This window comes from Monodelphis domestica, chromosome 4, assembly GCF_027887165.1.
Source record: "Monodelphis domestica isolate mMonDom1 chromosome 4, mMonDom1.pri, whole genome shotgun sequence".
Lineage (NCBI taxonomy): Eukaryota > Metazoa > Chordata > Mammalia > Didelphimorphia > Didelphidae > Monodelphis > Monodelphis domestica.
In genome coordinates this window covers 346,549,126-346,570,947 of record NC_077230.1, presented here as the reverse complement: position 1 = coordinate 346,570,947, position 21,822 = coordinate 346,549,126, and the positions used below count along the sequence as shown (strand labels likewise).

The 21,822-nt window shown below is 37.8% G+C and overlaps 1 protein-coding gene across 1 annotated transcript in view; it reads left to right on the top strand.

Moving 5' to 3' along the window:
* The window catches only part of MRPL48 (mitochondrial ribosomal protein L48), a 74,800-nt gene that overhangs the window by 24,729 nt on the left and 28,249 nt on the right, over nucleotides 1–21,822 (top strand). The window contains exon 4 of the mRNA XM_007490996.3: nucleotides 9,567–9,655. Within this exon, the coding sequence (XP_007491058.1) occupies nucleotides 9,567–9,655 (89 nt within the window). The remainder of the gene's footprint in view (nucleotides 1–9,566; nucleotides 9,656–21,822) is intronic.

Genomic DNA, 21,822 nt, shown 5'->3' with positions numbered 1-21,822 from the left:
AAGTCCTTCAGAATTTGTATTGGATCATTACTGAGAATAGCTGTCATTCACAGTTGATCATTGTATAATTGCTGTCATAATATTCTCCTGGCTTTGCTCACTTCACTTTTTATCAGTTCATACAAGTCTTCATGTTTTTCTGAGAACATCCTGCTCATTTCTCCTAGCACAACTGTATTCATTACAATTATATATACCAAAACTTATTTAGCCATTCCCCAATTGATGGGATATCCTCTCAATTTACAATTTTTTTTGCCATCAGAAAAAAAAAAGAGCTGCCATAAATATCTTTACAAATAAGTCCTTTTCTCTCCTTTTTTTTGGGGGGGGAGGGAGTGATCTTTTTGGGACGTAGACATAATAGTAGAATTGCTGGATCAAAGGGTATGTGCAATTTTATAGCCTTTTGGGAATTGTTCCAAATTTCTCTCCAGAATGATTGGATCAATTTACAACTCCACTAACGATGCATTAGTGTCTCAATTTTCCCACATCCCTTCCAACATGTAACTTTCCTTTTCTTTCATATTAGCCAATCAGCTGTGTGGTGGTACCTCAGATGTGTTTTCATTTGCATTTCTCTAATTAGTAGTGATTTAGACCATTTTTTCACATGATTGTAGATAACATTAATTTCTTTATCTGAAAATTGCCTGATCATGTCCTTTGACCATATGGCAATTGGAGAATGACTTATATTCTGACAAATTTAACTCAATTCTCTATATATTTGAGAAATTGGGCCTTTATCAGAGACAATTTTCCCAGCTTTCTGTGTTCCTTCTAATCTTGGTTGTATTTGTTTTGTTCACATAAATCATTTTAAATTTCATATTGTAAAAATTATTCATTTTTCACCTTGTAATGTCCTCTTACCTCTTATTTGGTCATAAATTCATCCCTTTTCCATAGAGCTGACCAGTAAACTATTCCACCCTTCCCTAATTTGCTTATGGTGTATCACCCTTTATGTATACCATTCATGTACCCATTTTTACCTAATCTTGGTACATGGTATGAGATGTTGGTCTATACCTACTTTCTGCCATATTGTTTTCCAGTTTTCCCAGCAATTTTTGTCAGATAGTGACTCTTTGTCCCCAAAGCTCAGATCTTTGTATTTATTAAATACTGCATTATTATGGTCATTTACTTCTGTGTATACTTAATCTATTCTGGTGCTCTCCCACTCTATTTCTTAGCCAATGCCATATTGTTTTTATTATTACCACTTTGTAATACAATTTGAGAGCTGCTATCTTTCCCTCTTTCTAATAAAATACCTGTGAATACAGGTATTTTGAAGGTAACCTTGAAGAAGGCACTAGTACTGTGTATGGGAGGAAGGCAGTGTGGAACTACGCCAAGAAAGGTATCATGTAGACGGTCACCTTTTTGGGGAAAAAAAAAAAGTTAATTTTTATTTACAGGTCAAAATTCCTTTTCTTTTTCTCCTTCCCCCACCTATTGAGAAGGCAAGAAATTTAAAGGACATTATATACAAGGAATTAAATTAAGAGTTTGACTAAATATATGAGAATTCTAAATTAATATTGTAGTCACCAATTTAAAAATATTATAGCGCAAGCCAAAATGACTTTTAGTAGCTTTATTTACAAAAGAGGTAGAAAGATGAAAGTAGAGAAATGTAAGAAGAAGGTAGAAAAGGTGTTTAGCCTATCACACTAAATGTTGCTCTGGTACCCAGCCCAGCCTGGCAGGGCTCGTTAACCCTTGACTAGAGGACCCAGTGTTCCACCCAAAAGGGGAAAACCTTTCTTGAACACTAATCTCTCCAGAAGCCAGGAAAGGAAGGCCAGCTACTCACTCACCCAAGATGGACTCCAAAGGAGAAGATCCAGGAGCAGTCCTCATAGAAGCAGTCCAGGAGCCAAAGTCCCAGTCCAAACTGACTCTCCAGGAGAAGATCCAAGCCAAAGATCAAAGGAGCAGTCCCAAAAGCCAAGGTCACTTCCAAAAGGCAAGTCACCAGCTGAAGCTCCAAGCCAAAAAGACCCCTTGGACAGGAAGTTCAGGCCTGTTTATAATATTTTCCCATGTCACTTCCTGTCCCTTCCTCCACTTTACGGGGACCAAATACAGCTTCCAAATTGCCTAGCACTGTCCAGGGGGTCAGTGTCTGTGGGATCCATGTCTCATCTTCTGAGGGTATAAACTCTTATCAAAGGATTCACAAGTTTCAGACTGATTGAGTTAAAAGGGTGGAGCTCTCCAAGTAACTGTGAACTCTTTTATTTAGCGTTAAGTAGGGGTATTTTTAAGTTTTTGGTTTTTTAACTCAAAATAGACAAAGAGAATAAAGAATTCCTTTTCACATACATGAAATCATGCAAAAATATTTCCACATTAATCACATTATGAAAAAGTGAAAAAAAAAATACTTCATTCTGTACTTAGTATTCTTCAGTTCTCTCTCTGGAGGTAGATAACATTTTTCAGTCTGGGTCCATTGTAATTGTCTCAGTCAGAGTAGTTAATGTTTTTCCCAGTTGAACATCATTTTAACTATTATCGTCACTATGTACAGTGTTCTCCTGGTTCTGCTCATTTCACTCTGCAATCAATTCATCTCAGTAGAAGCTCACCTTTGAGGTGTCAGGAAGCAAATCAGAGATTCCAGGAGACACAGATGAGAAGAGTGGATATTTTAGGCAGGAGGAATACAGTACAAAAGCACAAAAATAGGAGGTGGGATATCTATGTATGAAGAATAGCAAAAAGATTAATATTACTGAACTGCAGAGTACATGTAAAAAGACTGGAAAACATAGGATTGGGGTCATGTTATAAAGAGTTTTATAGAGAAGAAAAAGAAATTGAAGGTATTAAAATAGGCAATGAGGAGACCAAGCTATCACTATTTGCAGATGATATGATGGTCTACTTAAAGAACCCCAGAGAATCAACCAAAGAGCTAGTTGAAATAATCAACAACTTTAGCAAAGTTGCAGGATACAAAATAAACCCACATAAGTCATTAGCATTTCTATATATTTCCAACACAACTCAGCAGCAAGAATTAGAAGGAGAAATTCCATTTAAAATCACCCTAGACCATATAAAATACTTAGGATTCTATCTGCCAAGACAAACACAGGAACTATATAAACACAACTACAAAAAACTCTCCACACAATTAAAACTAGATCTAAACAATTGGAAAAATATTGACTGCTCAGGGGTAGGATGAGCTAACATAATAAAAATGACAGTGCTACCCAAATTAATTTACTTATTAAGTGCCTTATTAAGTGCTTATTCTTATTATACTTATTAAGTGCCTTATTAAGTACTTATTAAGTGAACTACCAAAAAACTTTTTTTACTGAATTAAACAAAACCATAAGAAAGTTCATTTGGAAGAACAAAAGATCAAGGATATCCAGGGAAATCATGAAAAAAAATGTGAAGGAAGGAGGCCTTGCAATCCCTGATCTCAAACTATACTATAAAGCAGTAGTCATCAAAACAATTTGGTACTGGCTAAGAGACAGAAAGGAGGATCAGTGGAATAAACTTGGGGTAAGTGACCTCAGCAAGATAGTCTATGATAAACCCAAAGATCCCAGCTTTTGGAACCAAAACCCACTATTTGATAAAAACTGCTGGGAAAATTGGAAGACAGTATGGGAGAGTTTGGGGCTGGATCAACATTTCACACCCTACACCAAGATAAACTTAGAATGGGTGAATGACTTGAATATAAAGAAGGAAACTATAAGCAAATTATGTGAACACAGAATAGTATACATGCCAGATCTTTGGGAAAGGAAAGAATTTAAAACCAAGCAAAAAATCACAAAATACAAAATTTTGATTACATCAAATTTAAAAGGTCTTGTACAAACAAAACCAATGCAACCAAAATTAGAAGGGAAGCAACAAATTGGGAAATAATCTTCATAACAAAAACCTCTGACAAAGGTCTAATTACTCAAATTTATAAAGAGCTAAATCAAGTGTACAAAAAAATCAAGCTATTCTCCAATTGATAAATGGGCAAAGGACATGAGTAGGCAATTTTCAGTTAAAGAAATCATAACTATTAATAAGCACATGAAAAAGTATTTTAAATCTCTTATAATCGGAGAAATGCAAATCAAAACAACTCTGACATATCACCTCACACCTAGCAGATTGGCTAACCTGACAGCAAAGGAAAGTAATGAATGCTGGAGGGGATGTGGTAAAGTCAGGATATTCATTGCTGGTGGAGTTATGAATTGATCCAGCCATTCTGGAGGGCAATTTGGAACTATGCCCAAAGGACAATAAAAGACTATCTGCCCTTTGATCCAGCCATAGAACTGCTGGGTTTACACCCCAAAGAGATAATAAGGAAAAGGACTTGTACAAGAATATTCATAGCTGCGTTCTTTGTGGTGACAAAAAATTGGAAAATGAGGGGATGCCCTCCGATTGGGGAATGGCTGAACAAATTGCTGCTGGTGATGGAATACTATTGTGCTCAAAGGAATAATAAAGTGGAGGAATTCCATGTGAACTGAAATAACCTCCAGGAAGTGATTGTAGAGCGAAAGGAGCAGAACCAGGAGAACATTATACACAGAGACTGATATACTGTGGTATAACTGAATGTAATAGACTTCTCCATTAGTGGCAATGCAATGATCCTGAACAACTTGGAGGGATCTATGAGGAAAACACTATTCACATTCAGAGGAAAAACTGTGGGAGTAGAAACACTGAAGAAAAACAACTGCTTAATCACATGGGTCGAAGGGATATGGTTGGGAATGTAGACTCTAAATGAATATCCTAGTGCAAACAACAAAGCATGGAAATAGGTTCTGATCAAGGACACATGCAATACCCAATAAAATTGTGCATCAGCTCAGGAAGGGTGGGGAGAGAGGGGGGAGGAAAATAATGGGATTCTTGTAATCAAGGAATAATGCTCTAAATTGACTAAATTAATTTTAAAAAAGTTATAAAGAGTTTTAAATAGAACTCTCTATTTGATCCTAGATGTAAAATAGAACCACCAATGTTTATTGAGTGGGGGGGTGAGGTGCTGAGAGTTGACAGAGACAAATAAGGCTAGGGGAAATAATGTTCTAGGTCTAAGGACAAAGGTTGGAACTGGACATCTCCCCTACCTTAGCAGACAAAATATCTTAGGGAGTAGATGCAGATGTCCAAAAAAGCAGTCTTGAGAAAAACATGTTTTTTTACTCATTTAACCATGAACTAGCTGAACCCTACATGTATTCTTGCACCCCCTGCTCCTCATTCTTATGGTTTTTTCCTTTATAAACCCTGCCCCATTCAATAAACTGCTTTCAGTGGCCATCAGCTCCTGCAGCCCTTCTGACCCCAAAAAGCTTTCTCTTGTCTTTATTTCTCGATCCTACCTAAGGGACCCTCAGTCCCTGGTCTGAGCCTTTGGGGCTCTTCTCCCCCTGGACTCTAACAGAGAGTCACATGGTCTGACTTTGTATCACTTTGGTATCTGCATGGAGGATGAATTAGAGTGGGGAGAGACTAAAGATAGGTTGATAGTTGTGTGATTAGAGAGAAGACAATTGTAAGAGATGTGATGAGGATAGAAATGACAAAATTTGGCAACTGATTGGGTATATGGAATAAATGAGAGGAGTTGAGAATGACTCTGAGATTGCAAATTTGGGTAACTGGATGGATGGTGGCATCTTTAATAGAAAAAGGAAGGTTTGGAAGATCATGTTGAATTTGAAATGCCTTTCAAAATATCTGATAAGCAGTTGGTGATTCAGGGCTGGAACTTAGGGCAAAGAGTAGGGCTTGATAAAGAGCTCTGGAATTGATTTTTATAAATAAATAGAACTTGCTGTATTGAAATTACTCTAGTAACAAAGTTAAGAGCCTCAAGACATAAAAGAGAAGAGAGCCTTGAGGTATATCCATAATTAGTGAGAGTGAGAAAGAGAGTGGTCAGCAATGGAAATGGAAAAAGGAGGTCTAGAAGGATAAATATTGATCAAAGGGCATTGGATTTTTTTTTTTTAAACCCTATGTTTTGTCTAAGGCAGAAGAAAGTAAGGGTTAGGCAATGGGGGTTAAGTGACTTGCTCCAGGTCACAGAGCTAGGAAGTGTGAACCCTGGACCTCTTATCTCTGGGGCTAGCTGTTAATCCACTTAGCCCCCAAGACATTAGATTTTACATTAGGAGGTAACTTTGAAAAGAACAATTTCAGGTGAGTGATATTATCTAAAGCAGAAGTGTCCAACTTCCAGGCTGCCGAAGCAAATTAAAGTGTAATTGGGAAATGTTTCACAAAATAATTAAAAATATAATACAACTGAGATTGTTAATTTGTAATTTTCCAAGTTAATAGTGGCCTGCTGGGATCCATTTCTATTTGAGTTTGACACCACTGGTGTAAAGCTAGATTGCAAAGAGACCAGAGAAGTTTAAGAGGAGGAGAAATGTAGGCAATGAATGAAGATGGCTTTTTCAAGGTTTTTGGCTGAGAAAGGGAGGAGTGATGTTAGAAAAGAGCAATCAAATAGGATCTAATGAAGGTTAATATGGAGACTCAAATATCTTTATAGACAGCAGGGAAGAACCACATTTGTATTCAGATGTGAGAGATATTATAAAGGAAGATTATAGTAAAAACAATTTTCTGGAGAAAATGAGAGGTAGGAGGTGTTGGGATCAAGAGTACATTAAGAGTATTGGACTTGGTGGAGAAAGGCTACCTCTCCATTAGAGATTATCCTATTGTAAAGGAGAAGAGTGTAGGGGGTCCTGTCAGGGCATAAAGAGATGAAGAAAAAGTTAAAAGGGACCCATTAAAAGGGACCCAAGGTAAATCAAGGACCTCCACTGAATTATTAAATATGGGATCCTCTTGAATGCTTGGGGGGTGGGGGAAGAAAGACATGATTTGGACAAGTTTCTATAGTGAGGGGGCCAGAGAATCAGTGGTATTAATAAGCAAAGTATGGGTTGTCCACAGCAGCACATTTTTAGTGATAGATTTACTTGTTCTTTATGAGCTTGACCCTTTAGTGGGAAGAAAGACATATAGTAGGTATTCTGAGGTTGACCACTTTCTTGTTATTAAAAGATAGTTACGGGGACATGTCCTGTGAACAACAATCTGAAATTATTTTTCCAACCCAAACCCCAAATCATATACCCATATAAACAAGTGATAAATCATATGTTTTCTATTCTACGTCTAAAAGGGGATCCAAACTTTTACCCATTCCCTTCTAGTTCTAGAGGATTTGCTTTATGCTCAAGTTTCCTTGAGCTTTCTTATAGCTCCTTAATCTTTGCTAATTCTTAGGGTCTATTCTAAGTAACCTATGCTATTTACTAATTCTCTTAATTATAAACAAGTTACTGTCTATGTATGTCTCTGAATCTGTCAGCTACCACTCTTCAGACTAGATCAGGCTTCTGGGCCTACATAGACCTCAAAAATGGCTGCCTCTGTCTCCAGCCACACAGAGGAAAAACACAGTCTCTTTCAGTCTCCTTAGATCTCTTTCAGCTTTAAATCAGTTTGATTATTCACTCTCTCTGCCCACTGCCAGCCCTCCCAGGCCTAGCTAGGATTTTCAGCTTAAGCATGCGGAAGAATGGCTTGGCTCTCTCAGCAGCCATACAAAGGAAAAACAGACTCTCTTTTCTGTTGATTTCCCCCCACAAACTTATTCTAGAAAATATAACCTGTTCTCTTCCTTCACCTGCCACTGGGTTTTTTTTTCAGTGTTCCAAGGAACAAATACTAGCCTTCCTCCCAGGAAAAAAGAAACCTCCAGGAGACCCCCACCCCTGCTATGCAGATCTGCAGTTGGGAAACCAACTCACTCAGGCTACCCAGAATTCCAACAGGCACCCTTCCCAAGATTCTGTCTGGCTGGCCTTAAAGAAACCTTACCCACTATTCTTTACCCTGTCCTTAACTACTAAAATACCAATTACTCCAAATAGTCCTCATTAGCCTTATGGCTTAATCCTAATACTCTCATTTTCTAATTTTTTACCACCACAAAAAGTGCAGCTATAAAAAATTTTTGTACAAACAGGTCTTCTCCATTTTTTAAATATCTTTGGGATACAAACCTAGTAGTAGTAGTATTGCTGAATCTAAGGACCTGCCTTCTTTTAAAGCCCGGTGGGGATAATTTCAAATTGCCTTCCTTAATGGTTGAGTCAATTCACAACTCCACCTGCAATGTATTAGTGTCCCAGTTAGCAAACTGAAGTTCTTGATGATAACCCTAACTCTTGAAATGCAATTCAGAAAACATTTACTTGAATAAATTGCCAATTTATGTCCAACATTTTCAATTCCAGCTCATCTGTGGTTCTTCCTGTTTTTCTAGCTTCATTCTTGCCTGTTTTCTCTACTGTCCCAACTCAGCATTGTCATTTCTCAGCCTCTATTTCTCTGCTTAGATTATAAACTCTTTGAGGGCAGGGACTATCTTTTGCCTCTTTTGTATCTTCAGCATTTATCATAGTGCCTGACACATTGTAAGCACTTAAATACTTATTGACTGGCTGTCTCTCTTGCTTTTGCTTTAGTCCTCCATTTTGTTGTGTCCCTGTTTCCCCCTTCCCCCCTTTTTATGACTTCCTCTAAAGGGCTAACATTCACTGAAATCCTCTGGGCTGGGTTTTAGCTTTTATCCATCAACCCTTGGTTGTTCTCAGGAAATCTGGGTGCTTTTAAATTTAGTCTAAGTCAAATGTAATTTTGAAGCTAAATTTTATGTTTTCTACCTCTGAAATCCCTACAAAAAGCAACCTTTCACATTCCAAATTCTCTCCCATTGATAATGACAAAAGAAAAAAGGATTAAAAAATTGTTGAACTGTAGGGAAGAGGTTAGTTGGCTCAAGGGTATTGTAACTACCCTTGCAAAACCATCCATCAGTTGCATTGTGCCTGTGTAAGGAAGCTGGATCATTGCTTTAGCCTCTAAATGGAAGGGCTGGAGGCTAGAAGATGCCTTGCTGTGTAGGGTAGCAGTGTAAGTGTTATTGATCATGTGATGTGTACAAAGGATTCATTAACAAGCAGAAATCAGTTGTAGTAGAGGGGTATTTCATGTGAAGTGATAGATAGGTCCCCACTAACACTTGAAGAGACAGACCTCTGTAATCTTCTTGTTAGTCCTCTCATTGTACATGTAAGGAAAGCAGCCCATGGGTAGAATGGTTTGCCCCTGGGCACTGCTTGACAAATGAGTGAAATGGAGGACAATGAACTAGGGGCAGAGTAGAACCCTGACCAGGGCACAGGTTATGCCAAGCAACGTACCTGACTCTGGTAAGCAATTTACCAGAAAAAATATTGAGCTAAAAGTCAGAAACCCTAAATTCTTAATCCTGGCTCTACCATTAAGTTGTATGATCTTGAATATATTTCTCTGGCCTTTTTATTTCTATATAAAGTTGATGGACTAGATGATCTGTGGTCTTTTCCACTTCAGAGAGTTCCTGGCTGTATGACTCTAAGGCATGCCTTTCCATAAAGGAGGCTAGAAACTACTCTGACTTCTTTTTTCTCTTCAAGGCAGCATTTTACTGAGCAGCACCCGGCCCTACAAGTCCCAGCCCACCCACGGCATCGGCAGGTACAAGCACCTGATCATTGCACCTGAGGTAAGTCATGTTCTTTCCAGGCAGAACCACTTGTTGGCAATGAGTCAGAATCAGAAGTACATGGAATTGGAAGTATTTTAGCTGGATGGACCAAGTTTGACTTTGAACAAGTTACTTCCTCACTGTTTCTTAATGTCCTCATTTCTAAAATGGTTTATAAAATCCCTTCTCATCCCTTCCTACCCCATTTTGACATTCTGATATAAGGTCCCTTCTGGCTTAAATGTTTTCTGATTTTCATATAAATGATACTTAACATTTTTACTGGTGATCACAGGAGAGGGGAAGTCCTGGATTCAAATCTTGCCTCAGACACTTCCTAGCTTTGTGACCTTAGGGAAGTCACAACCCCAGTTATATAGCCCTTCTCACTTTTCTGCCTCAGAACCAATACTTAGTATTGATTCTAAGACAGAAGGTAAGGGTAAAAAAAAAAAGATCATTGGTAACTTTGGAGAAAGTTTCAGTTAAATGACAAGGTCAGAAACCATATAGCAGATTTAAGAAAGTGAGAGAAAAGGAAGTAGAGGCACTTATTATAGGCAGCCTTTTCAAAGAGTTTAGCCACTAAGGGAGAGGGAGATATAGGATAATAAATAGCAAGGGGGTGATGGGTCAAGAGAAAGTTTTTTGAGGATATAGACAGTAGGGAAGCAACCAGTAGTCAGGGAGAGAGAGTCTGGATGTTGGAAGGGACAATCTTCTGGAGATGAGATGGAATGGGATCACTTGTATGTGTAAAAAAGTTTGCCCTGGCAAGGAAAGGGTTTACTATGTGAGACTGAGGGAGGGAAGAGATAATATCAAGATATCTGGGTGATGTGAGATGAGGAATAGGGAAGAAGAGGGAACTCTAGGAGAATAGCCTTAATTTTTTCAGTGAAATTTAAGGAAAGGTTGATGTATGATGGCATATATAATTTTCTCTATTTGTAATCTACTTGGTGGCTACTGTTCCACAGCTGAGGCTTGAGCATAAGCTCTGGCTTTTTTGCTTATCTTTATGCATACAAACTTCCATTTTAAGACTTCCTTCTCATTTCCATGCTGGCCTTTTTCCATCCCACTTGACTTCCTTAGTAATATGTACCATTAACACATGAAATTATTTGGGTCTTTAGAGCTCTGCTAAAAATAAATCTTTTGAAACCTGTACTATGCACTTTTATGGATTATTTATCTCCTGTGAGTGTATTCACTATACACATGTGAGCTGGGCACACTAGATTTTGGGTTAAGATATTAGGTTTAGGAAAGACTTTCCTCTGACCTTGGGGGTTCTAAGGCTATTAACACTTCCTTGGTTTCTCCCTCTAACATTAGACAAGTAGGGCTGTGGTACCACAGTCTTAGTCCTGAGTCTGCTCAGACTAGCCTAAGGCCTGTTTTTTTCAGCACCTGCCATCCCTAATTACTATAAACAGCTTGCAGGGATACAAGAAAACATGACCTAGGTTAATTAGATTGCCCAATTTTATCCACCAGTTATATGTTATGAACTTAAGAGCTCATGTACTTTTAGTACTGCCCATATTTTCCCACCAATCTGTTACAGAGACTGAAAGAAGAGAGGATATTTAATAAACTTCATATACGTATTTTCTCATCCAAAACTGTTACTATGTCAGAACCTCATATCTATTAAGGATTAAGACTCTTTCTACTTTAAAATTTTCTTTGGCAATGGTTAGTTGAGCATTTGGTAGGCCAAATGCCACTAAATAAGATGTTCCTTGAGAGAGACATATTTAATGGGGGGTCTCTCAGACAGATCATTGGGGAAATTCTTAGCTCTTTTATGCATTGTATGTATAGACATACAAATCTCTCAGAAGTTATTCCTATATAGAGAAAATAGAATACTTAACAATACCATAATAATATGACACAGAATTCTTTTTTGAAATTATGAAAATGATTTATATCTCCCTTGCCTAATTGGCATAATCTTTATATGAGACTATAAAGACTTCCCATTCCTTTGGGGGAGAGATAATGAGATGGAGGGGAAGACTTAACAACTAATTGGTATATAGGATGAGAGAAACTGAAGAATCAAGAATCATTCTTTTGTTGCAAATATGAGTCAGTTGTTGACAGCAGTTTACAACTTACATGATAGCAGCTTTCAAAGAAAAAATAAAAGGACAACACAAGAAGGAAAAGCAGTACATTTACAAAGTCACATCTTTAAAACTTCAAGAAAATTCGTAAACTTTAGAGGAAATTTGGTGAGTTTGGTGTTTCACTTTTGAGTAAATAGTGCTTTGCTAAGAGCCAGGAGAGTCTTATTTAAACTATTAAAATGTATAGGAGTTAGGAGACAGGAAGCTTAGGCTTTGAAAAACAGCTGGAGAACAGTATGGGACCAAGAGCAGTTGGAGCTGTTTGAAGATACCAGTAGCAAGAGTTATCAGTTGACAAGAAATTTTTGGCTACCAGTTCTTGATTGGCTGCAAGAAGACTGAAGTTCCAGCTAATGCCCTTCATCACCACCTAGAGTTTAAGGGAGGTAAAGCCTCCTAGAATTACATTTCCCTTTTCTTTTACCTCTAATTTGAGAGAGAAAAACAGAAACAGGTAAGACAGGTACTGCTGCTGTTTAAGAAAAGCTGGCTAACCCAGTAGAATTGCGTGTCGGCTATGGGAAGGGTGAGGGGGAGGGGAGGGAGGGATAGAATATGATTCTTGTAACCGAGGAATAATGTTCTAAATTGACTAAATAAAATTAAATTAAAAAAAAAGCTGGCTAGACTCCTTTGCCTGGCCCAGGAGCTTGAGTTATTTTGCACCTATCTGATCACACAATGCAGCATCATGGTGAAGAGGTGATTATTCTAGCTTATAGAGCCAAACTGATGAGTTTTACAACTCTTTGACTCAAAGAGGCCTACCATTCAGATTAAGAAATAAAACTTAAGAAATAAAAAATAAATACTCTTTAAGAGGGATTTTAAGTTGAAAGAGCTTGAGTTTAAGGAGATAACAGAGGAGAGTTTGTGCTGAGGACCAGAACAGTTAGCAGGGCAGTATTTAGTGTGATGCCAGGATTCATGAATATACCAATGACGTCAAAGCTTGCAATCCAGAGTTTTGATTTCCCCCAAGTATAATAATTTTCCTCCTTCGTGTGCTTCCCTGCCAGAGACCTATAAGTATCTGTCCACTCACTCCCATAGTTATTGAGGGCATTAATAAGAAAATATGACTTGACTTCATGCATAGATTGTGACATAGTTTATGATTCATTCAGTTATTAGCTATGAGTACATTTGATATTATTAGCATTTCTCTTGCCTTATTGCTACATAAAATGCTTATGTTTTAAGATCTAAAAGTGTCATTACCATGAGTATAATCTGAAATGCATCAGTTGCAGGTAGGGGTAGCATATTTCCTCATGACAGGGGTGTCCTAGGAACCTGAGAGTTTCAGTGTGACCTTGTGGTAGTGGCCGTTCTCTGACCTGCTACTGTGTGAGCAAGTTAGAGAGAACAAGCCATGCCAGAGACCGAGTAGTATACACGCTCCCCATATAAAGGACAGTTCTAGGAGGGAAAGTTCTCAACAGTCACTCCAGGTAGCTCAGACCTGTGTTACAGTATAGGGACTTCCACATCTGTATTATTTCATTTATATTAGTGTATTCATTATAAGATCATGAGACAATTGAATTGCCTTTTTTTTTTAAAGAACCAACTGCAATGGGTTTATTTCTAAAAAAGACTCAACCTTCAACAGTTGCCTTATTGTTGTGTCTCAAAACAAAGACATTCACTTTCTTACAGTGGTATAGAAGGAAGAGGGAGAAAGAGGGAAAAAAGAATAGGAGAAAGAAGAGAGAGATAGATAGAGTTCTCTGCCCACTAGAAGAACAATCTTCTATGTATTACATCCCACGTAGCAGTAGTAAAGAGTCATAGTACTCCCAACTGCTCCATCTCCCAGGAGAAATGAGGTACCCAGTACAAGGCACTTAATCTTAATCAAGAGAGAAGGAGATGCTCTTAAAAAGAAGTGACCACAGAAGACCTGTATCTTAAACCTGCACATACTGTCCATTCTAGTAAGGCCATATACCAGGCCTGTAGGCCTGCTCTCCTCTGCCTGTTAGATTCCCTAGCTTCCTTTACAGCCCAGCTTAAGCACTACCTTTTCTACATAAATCTTTTCTTAATCCTCCTTCCATGCTCCTCATGCTATCCCTTTCCCAAATCATTTTGTATCATTTTGCATGTGTATTGCCTTCCCTCCCTATATTGTAGGTTCCTGGAGGGCAGCACCTGCTTTGCATTTGTCCTTATGTTCCCATCAGTTTGCACAATTCCTAGAACATGATAGTTGCTTACTAAAGGCATTTACTGTCTCTATTGTAGTATTGACATTTAATTGTACTTACCTCATCCCTTTAGGTCCAGGGCCTCCACAATGTAAGGGGGATAAAAGGTTTTTTCTAGAAATTTATTTAATTTATTTATTTAGTTAGTTATGGTTAGGATTATTTATGAATAGGGTCACAATTACAAAGAAATTTATATTTAACAATTTATTTACAAAATATAGAGTAAAAGTAAGAAAATGAGAGAGAGGATAGGGTAAGATATCTAGCCTAAGCACTAAGTATTTTGCTCCGTCCCCTGGCTCAAAAACAGGCAGGGGAGTTTGGTCCGTAGCTGGAGAGGCCTTGACCCTTGTAGCCGAGGACTTGGGGATGCAGGGAGCTTCTCTCAAGAGGATAGGTCTCTCCTGAGGCTAGTCTCTTCAGAAAATCCAGGAAAGGAGTCAGCTCTGTTAGATTTAAAATAAGTTTGGGGTTTAAATTGTTGTAGATAAGAGAGTGGGAGCCATAAACTGTGATAATTAAAATGTTTTGGGAGCAAGGGAAATATATAACAATTATGACCGCTGAAATATGTTTTCTACTGTGTCTTGGTTTTATATAAATATAAGATGGTCGCCAGGGAATATATTCCCAATTTATGAATATGCCCAAGCCAACTGGGTTTTATAGAGAAATTTAATTTATAATACACTGATTAATCAATAGAAAAAGAGAGAAAGTAAGAAAGGAATAAGAATGAATAAATCAGTCAGTTGGTTTTATCACTCACCCAAGATCTCTCTAGGTAAGGCTTCTCATGCCAACCTCAGGCTCCACCTTCAAGAGAGCCTCCTTTCAAGAAATGTTTCCAGAGAATTCTCCTCCTGACTCCTCCTGAGTTCTCCTTCCACAGCCTCCTTCAAGACCTCTCCAGGAGCTCTCCCTCCAGGACCTCTCTCCTCTCAGACTCCTTCAGAACATCCACCTCTTCCGATCAAACCCCCCCCCCCCCCCAGTCCTCAGACCCCTCTCTCTTTAAGGAAACCATCTAAGTTCCCTCCCCTCAGTTCTCACATCTACCAATCACTGTCGATCTCTCCCCTGTGCCAATGGTGGCTCTAGCTTAACCCAGGACCGCCCAGAGGTCTGCCCCCTTTGCACATGTCTGTTGAAGGTCATATTCTCAAATAATTAAATCTTGATCTTTGCTGCAGCCCTTCCTAAATCCTGTTACTCTGAGTAGGGTGGAGATTGTAGTTTCCAAGACCTGGTTCTGTCATTCCAAGTATCTCTATTGTATCAATTCTAAAATCAATCATGACTCAAAGAACTTCCTGTTCTATGCTTAAGCATAGGTCAAAGCCCTTTCCATTGTTTAGCAAAAGGTTTCTGTCCTAAAGTAGTCTTAAGTAGGGAGGAGAAGGATCCTCCTATGCCAAGGAGTTTCACATTCCAATAGAGTTCTTACTATCAGTAAGAAAATTTTTTTCAAGTATGAAATTTCCCAATGGGGAAATTTCTAACATTCATAAGTCTAAGAAATTTTAAGGTTTACAGCTCTTTTTACTCACCACATATCAGTCCAAAGGGAGAGATTTAAGAATGGTCTCACCAAGTCCAGGGTCTCAAGTCCAGTCATCAGATTCTTCACCAGCCTCCAACTCAAACTCAGAACTCTTAAGAATGAGAGAATGAGAGCAGTCAGAAGTCCCAAGCATGAAGAACTCCAGAACTCTTGAAGAAGTCCTCACAGGAAGTTGTAACTCCCTTTTAAAGACACTCTTTTGCGTCACTTCTTCCACTTTCACATCTACCAATTACAGTTGAAGCTTTGCCCATGGGGCAGTCAGTTTGAGTCTGATTCATCACCCACTATTGTACACGTGGGTCACAGACCTCCTGAGCCATCCAACGATTAAGTGTGATGTTTACACTTTTGGTGATTAAATCTAAAAATGGGCAAGGGAGTTAATTTAATCTACACAACAGTCTGGCTTTAACATACTTTTTCTTACACTAACCTTGCAACCTATTATCCATCAGCCAAAGCCTCTCTTCATTGCTCTCTAAGCACTCCTTGCCCTGAGAAGAATAGTTCAGGGAAGTAGAAAGAGCCCTGTACTCGGTATCAGAACACTCAAGTATGAATCCCTATTTTCCCACAAGCTATCTTATATCACCATTCTGAGACTTAGTTTCCTCTTCTGTGAAATGAGGATAGCAACTTGGAGTACTTAAGTCACTGGTTTGTTGTAAGGAAAACATTTGTAAATCTTTTAAATATTATGTAAATTATTACTATTATTACTCAGCCTTTCAAGACTTATCTAAATTCCTATATTTCCATCCTTATAGTTCTTCAAGTGAAGCCAAAATAACCATATGCCACATTTATAGAAAAGGATTTTCCTTTTTCTGTGGATTTGACCAGTTGGTTTCTGAGGTTCTATGATTCTACATTATAAGGACCCTTTCAGTTCTGATCTGGCCTCAGATACTCACCAACTATGTGGCTGTAGGCAAGTTACTTACTCGCTGTTTGCCTCAGTTTCTTCAAATGTAAAACGAGGGTAATAATAACACCTGTCTCCAAGGATTGTTATGAGGCTAAAATGAGACATTCTTTATAAAACTCTTAGCACAGTGCCTGTCATACAATAGATGCTATATGTGTTGGGTATTATTGTTGTTGTTGTTGTTATTATTATTATTATTATTATTATTATTATTACAGTCCCTTTAAGATTTAACATTAACATTTATGGTGCTATATTATTTATCTGTAACTAGCATCATGGTTATATCCCATCTAACTAGATAAGAGTATTAACTTTGTTTTATTCCCCTTTGTATTCCCCAATACTAATTTGATCAAAACATATACAATAGGTGCTCAGATGTTTGTCAGTCAAATAATAATAATTAACATTTGTGTAGCTTATATAGTTTACAAATTAATTTATATAATTATCTCATTAGATCCTCAAATAAGAGATAGGTATTATCATTCCCATTTTACTGATGAAAAAATGGAAGGCTCTGAGAGTTTGTTACTTGCTAGTAAGTGTCAGAGATGTATGAACCCAAGTTTTTCTGAACCCCAGACCAGAATTTAAGTTATTATGCAATGTTGTGACTGCTGTTGCTGCTAAAAAAAATAGTGCCAAGTTCACATGGTATAGAATACAGTGCAGGACTTCTCACTGCTCTTGGAATTTAGGTCTGAGAACTTATAAAATCTAAGCTTTTTTGGCCTCCATTTAGACTATTGTAATAACTTCCTTAGGGGTCTTCTGCTTCTACTCTCTTCTTCAAATCCATCCTTCTTATCATTGGCACAAGAGTATTCTTTATCCATACATCTAGTCATGTGATTCTTCTGCTCATAAATCTTCAGAACCTTCCTCTCACCTGCAAGCCAAGTTTGTTCTCCTTTGCTTGGCATTCAAAGCCTAATTGACTCTAACATACTTTAATTTCCTCTACCTCTTTTATCCTTCAGTCCTATGTCTCTACTTTGTCCCTTGATCAAACTCTGCCCTCTCTTATCTCTCTACTGACTGGGATGCTCTCCCTGCTGAATTCCTATCCATCTTTTAAAAGGCCAACTCAAATGCCACCTGATCTTTGTAGCCATCCCCACTCCCAATTTAACATAGCAGTTTGTTTGTACCTCTTTTTTTCCCTAAACTTTGTCTTTCCTCTAGTGAATCCTTCTGAACATTGGTGCTTCATAAATGTTTGTTTTTAATGAACAAAATGAGATTAGTATTTGTTGTTATTGGGACCTTTGGTTTTATGGGTAAAGGAAACACCTAACAAGGAAACTGTCTATGCCAATGCAGGGTCATAACAATTCTGCAATCAAAGGAACATTTATTGGAGACAAGAATTCTACAAGCCTGGTTGTTCCTTCCTTTCATCTCTGCCCTTTGTTCCCCCCCAGTTGTTTTAAGTTCTACTCTTGGGGTCAAGAGAATCAAGGCTTATCCCTGTACCACCCAGCTATCCTTCAGAAATTTAAAACAGACACCACGTACTCCTCATCTCATCTGTAATTTAACCTCAGAGCAAAAATTTGCAATTAATTTTCTCAGGAGCCTAACGATTAACAGAATAGAAAATGTGACAGTGAGAACATAGATTTAGTGGTAGCTCCTATTGTCCTGTGCCTTAGTTATGGCCTCTTTTTGTTCCTGCCGGAGAACAAGACATGCGATTTCTAATCCCAGCAGAAGCCTTTCTTTCTCTTTATGAATGTTCCCATGGCACCAAGTGTACATACCAACCATACCCCCTTGGAGATTTCAGCCAATTGATTTTTAGTTTTTAGACACACAGAAAGCTTCTGTCATATATAATACTTTTTGTTTGCTCTACTGTCTCCTGTGTTAGCTCTGGCAGCCACAGGCCTGCTGGCATCATTCTAAGGCATACCAGTAGGGTACAAGCTTTCTAATGGGGTTGGGGTGGGGATAGCTAGGGCTTTGGAGATAAGACATAGAGACACATATCTATGATTCAAATTAGGTTGTGAAAATACAAGTATGAACAAAATGTTACAATGGGTTCAGATGGAGGAAAGATTGCTTTCAGCTAGAAAATCAGGAAAGGGTGGCCCTTTAGTTTGACCTGGAAGGATGCCTCATCTCTAGGGTAGAAAGGAGTAGTATAAGTAGGGCAGGATGGATAGGAATGAGGAAGGAGAACCTGAAAGGGAAGGTCATTCCAAGTGAAGGCAACTGAATGATCAAAAGGAACCAGGGGCAGAAGAGCCCAAGGTAAGGGATTAATGAGTACACTTTAGCTAGAACATTAGGTTTGTGAAGTCCAATAATGAAAATTGGCTAGAAATCTCTATTGAGGTCCAGGCATGCCTTGAATGCAAACCTGAGAGGTTTAGATATTATCTATCTTAAGATGCATTGGGGAATACTGAAGGTTTATAAGCAAGAAGAAGACATTAGAATAAGAATATTTTTTTTTTTACATATTACATTAAGACTTTTTTTTTTTTACATATTACATTAAGACTTAAAAAGTATTTGTAGATACATGCTATCTCATTTGAGCCTTATTAACAATCCTATTAAGTAAGTTCTACAGATATTACTATTGCCATATTACAGATGAGAAAACTGAATCTCAGAAGTTAAGTGACTCTTAGGCTTGAGACCTAGGAGTTAATCTTAACTCCTCATTCTCTCTCAAACATCTTTCCCCAATCTCCCCACCATAGTCAATCTGTTTTCAAGGCCTACTGATTTCAGCTTTTCAACATCCTTCCAATTATGCCCAGGTCTCTCTTCTGATACTCTGCCCCTCCTACTCCCTACCTTATGCAATTCCTCATCATCATGCATGCTGAGAATATGGCAATAGCCTGCTAGTGGGTCTACCTACCTCAAGTCTTTCCCCACTCCAATCCATCCTACATTTAGCCACAAAGTGATTCTCCTCAACCTTAGCTCTGATCATGTCACCATCTTACTCCATAAACAATAGTGGCTCCCTATTATCTCCAGGATTAAATTCAGGTTACTCTGTTTGGCATTCAGGCTTCTTACGATTACCCCCTCTACACATACTCTTTGATCTAGTAACACTGACTTTCTGGCTATTCCACATATAAGACATTTTATCTTTCATTTTCAGTTATTTCCCTGGTTGTCCCTCATATCTAGAATGCGCTTCCTCCTCATCTCTACCTACTGGCTTCCCTGGATTTCTTTAAGTTCCAACTGAAATCCCAGCTTTTAAAGAAAGCCTTTCCCAACCCCTCTTAATTTTAGGTTATTTATTTCCTATTTATCTACTAATAGTTTGTTTGTTTATCTTCCTTCATTAGATTTTTGAAGATAGAGACTATTTTGCCTCTTATATTCTCAGAGTTTAGCATAATGTCTAGCATATAATAGGCACTTAATATTTAGTATAATAATATTATAATAGGCACTTAATATTTATTGACTCATTGGTTTAAGGGCCATGTTTCCCACTATTAAATAAGAAATTATTTTTCAGGGGCAACTGAATGGCTTAGTGAATAGAGAGCCAGTCCTAGATCTGGGAAGACATGGGTTCAAATTTGGCCTCAAACACTACTTCCTAGCTGTGTACACTTGGGCAGGTCACTGAAACCCCATTGTCTAGCCCTTACACCTCTTCTGCCTTGCAACCAATCTTATTATCAATTCTAAGACCGAAGGTAAGGGTTTAAAAAATGATTTTTCATATTAATTTATATTTGATGATAAATTTAGATTGGGAAAGCTGGAAAGAATCTTAGAACACATAATATCAGAGATAAAATGACAATTATTTTGAAATAATCTCATTCAATTTGATTGGGAATCATAAATATTGATAACATTTATATACTTATAACTATAGTTATAAGCAATTATTACTAATATTATTGCGGAATGATTCACATTTCTCTAACATTTTAAGACTTACAAAGAGTTTTCCAAATAATCATGAGGCAAGTAATACAAATGCTTTTATCCCTACCAGGAGTTCATATTGTGTTAGAGAGATAAAATGTTTGCAAATGAATACAATATAATACAAGGAGGGGAAAAAGCACTAACAATTCATGGCAACAGGAAAGGCTTTCTGTAGGAGGTAGCAGCTGGGCTGTCAGGAAATGGGATTCTCAGAGACAAAAATTACTATATTCCAGATTTGTGGAACTGAGAGTAGAAAGGTACATAAAGGAGAGATGAAATGTCAGATTTTGGAAACAGCTAAGTAAGTAAGTAAGCCAACTTAGCTAGAATCTAGAATTCATAAAGGGGTAACTAATGGAAAATAAATCTGGAAAAGTAGGTGGAATTAAGATTATAGAGGGCTTTAAATGCCTAGTGAGAAGTTTGTATTTCATACAAAATCAATAGAGATCCACCAAATACTTTTGATTGGGTAGTGAAGTGGTCATATCTACATTACATATCTACTTTAAGAATATTACTTTGATAGCTCTTTGGAAGATGGATTTGAGAAGGGAGAGACTGGAAGTAGGGGATCCTGTTAGAAGACTCTTGCAAAAGATTAGGCAAGAGATAATAAAGATCTGGACCAGGAGAGTAGCTATATAAACGGAGAAAAAGAAATTAAGTGTAAGAAATCCTGTGTGGAAATAGAATTGATAAGACAGAAAAAATGAATATGGTGGGGAAAGTAGGTGATAAAATGCTAAAAATCAAGAATCACTTCTATGTTGTGACTTGGTGTGACTTGGATGGTGGTGTCTTGAACAGAAATAAGGTTGGAGATGGGGTGATTGTAGGTGAAAAGATAAGAAGTTCCATTTTAGACATGTAGAATTTAACATGCGGGAAGCCATCTACAGAGGGATAAAACTCACTGGGAGGAGGGGAAGAAGCAGCTGGAAGAACTTCCTAGGAACTAGATCAAGATGTAATTGAGAGGAATAGTGAGGTGGCTCAATAAATAGAGAGCCAGTCCTAGAGATGGGAGGTCCTGGATTAAAATATGGCCTTGGATAATTCCTAGTTTTGTAACCCTGGGCAAGTCACTTAACTCCAGTTGCCTTGCCCTTAACTCTCTTCTGCCTTGGAACATATAATTTATATTGATTCTAAGACAGAAGGTAATGGTTTACAAAAATGTAATTGAAAAATGTTTAACAAGATACATAAAAATACCATCCAAATAATGTTAATTTGTGGTTTTCTAAGTCAGTATACTAGGCCAATTTCTGGTTCTATTTGAGTTTGATACCACTGATTTAGAAGATGTATAGAAAGAAGTTATTGGTATAGTGTATTAAGGAGAGTGGGGATAAACTTATTCACACAACAGGTACAATTCAAAACAACAA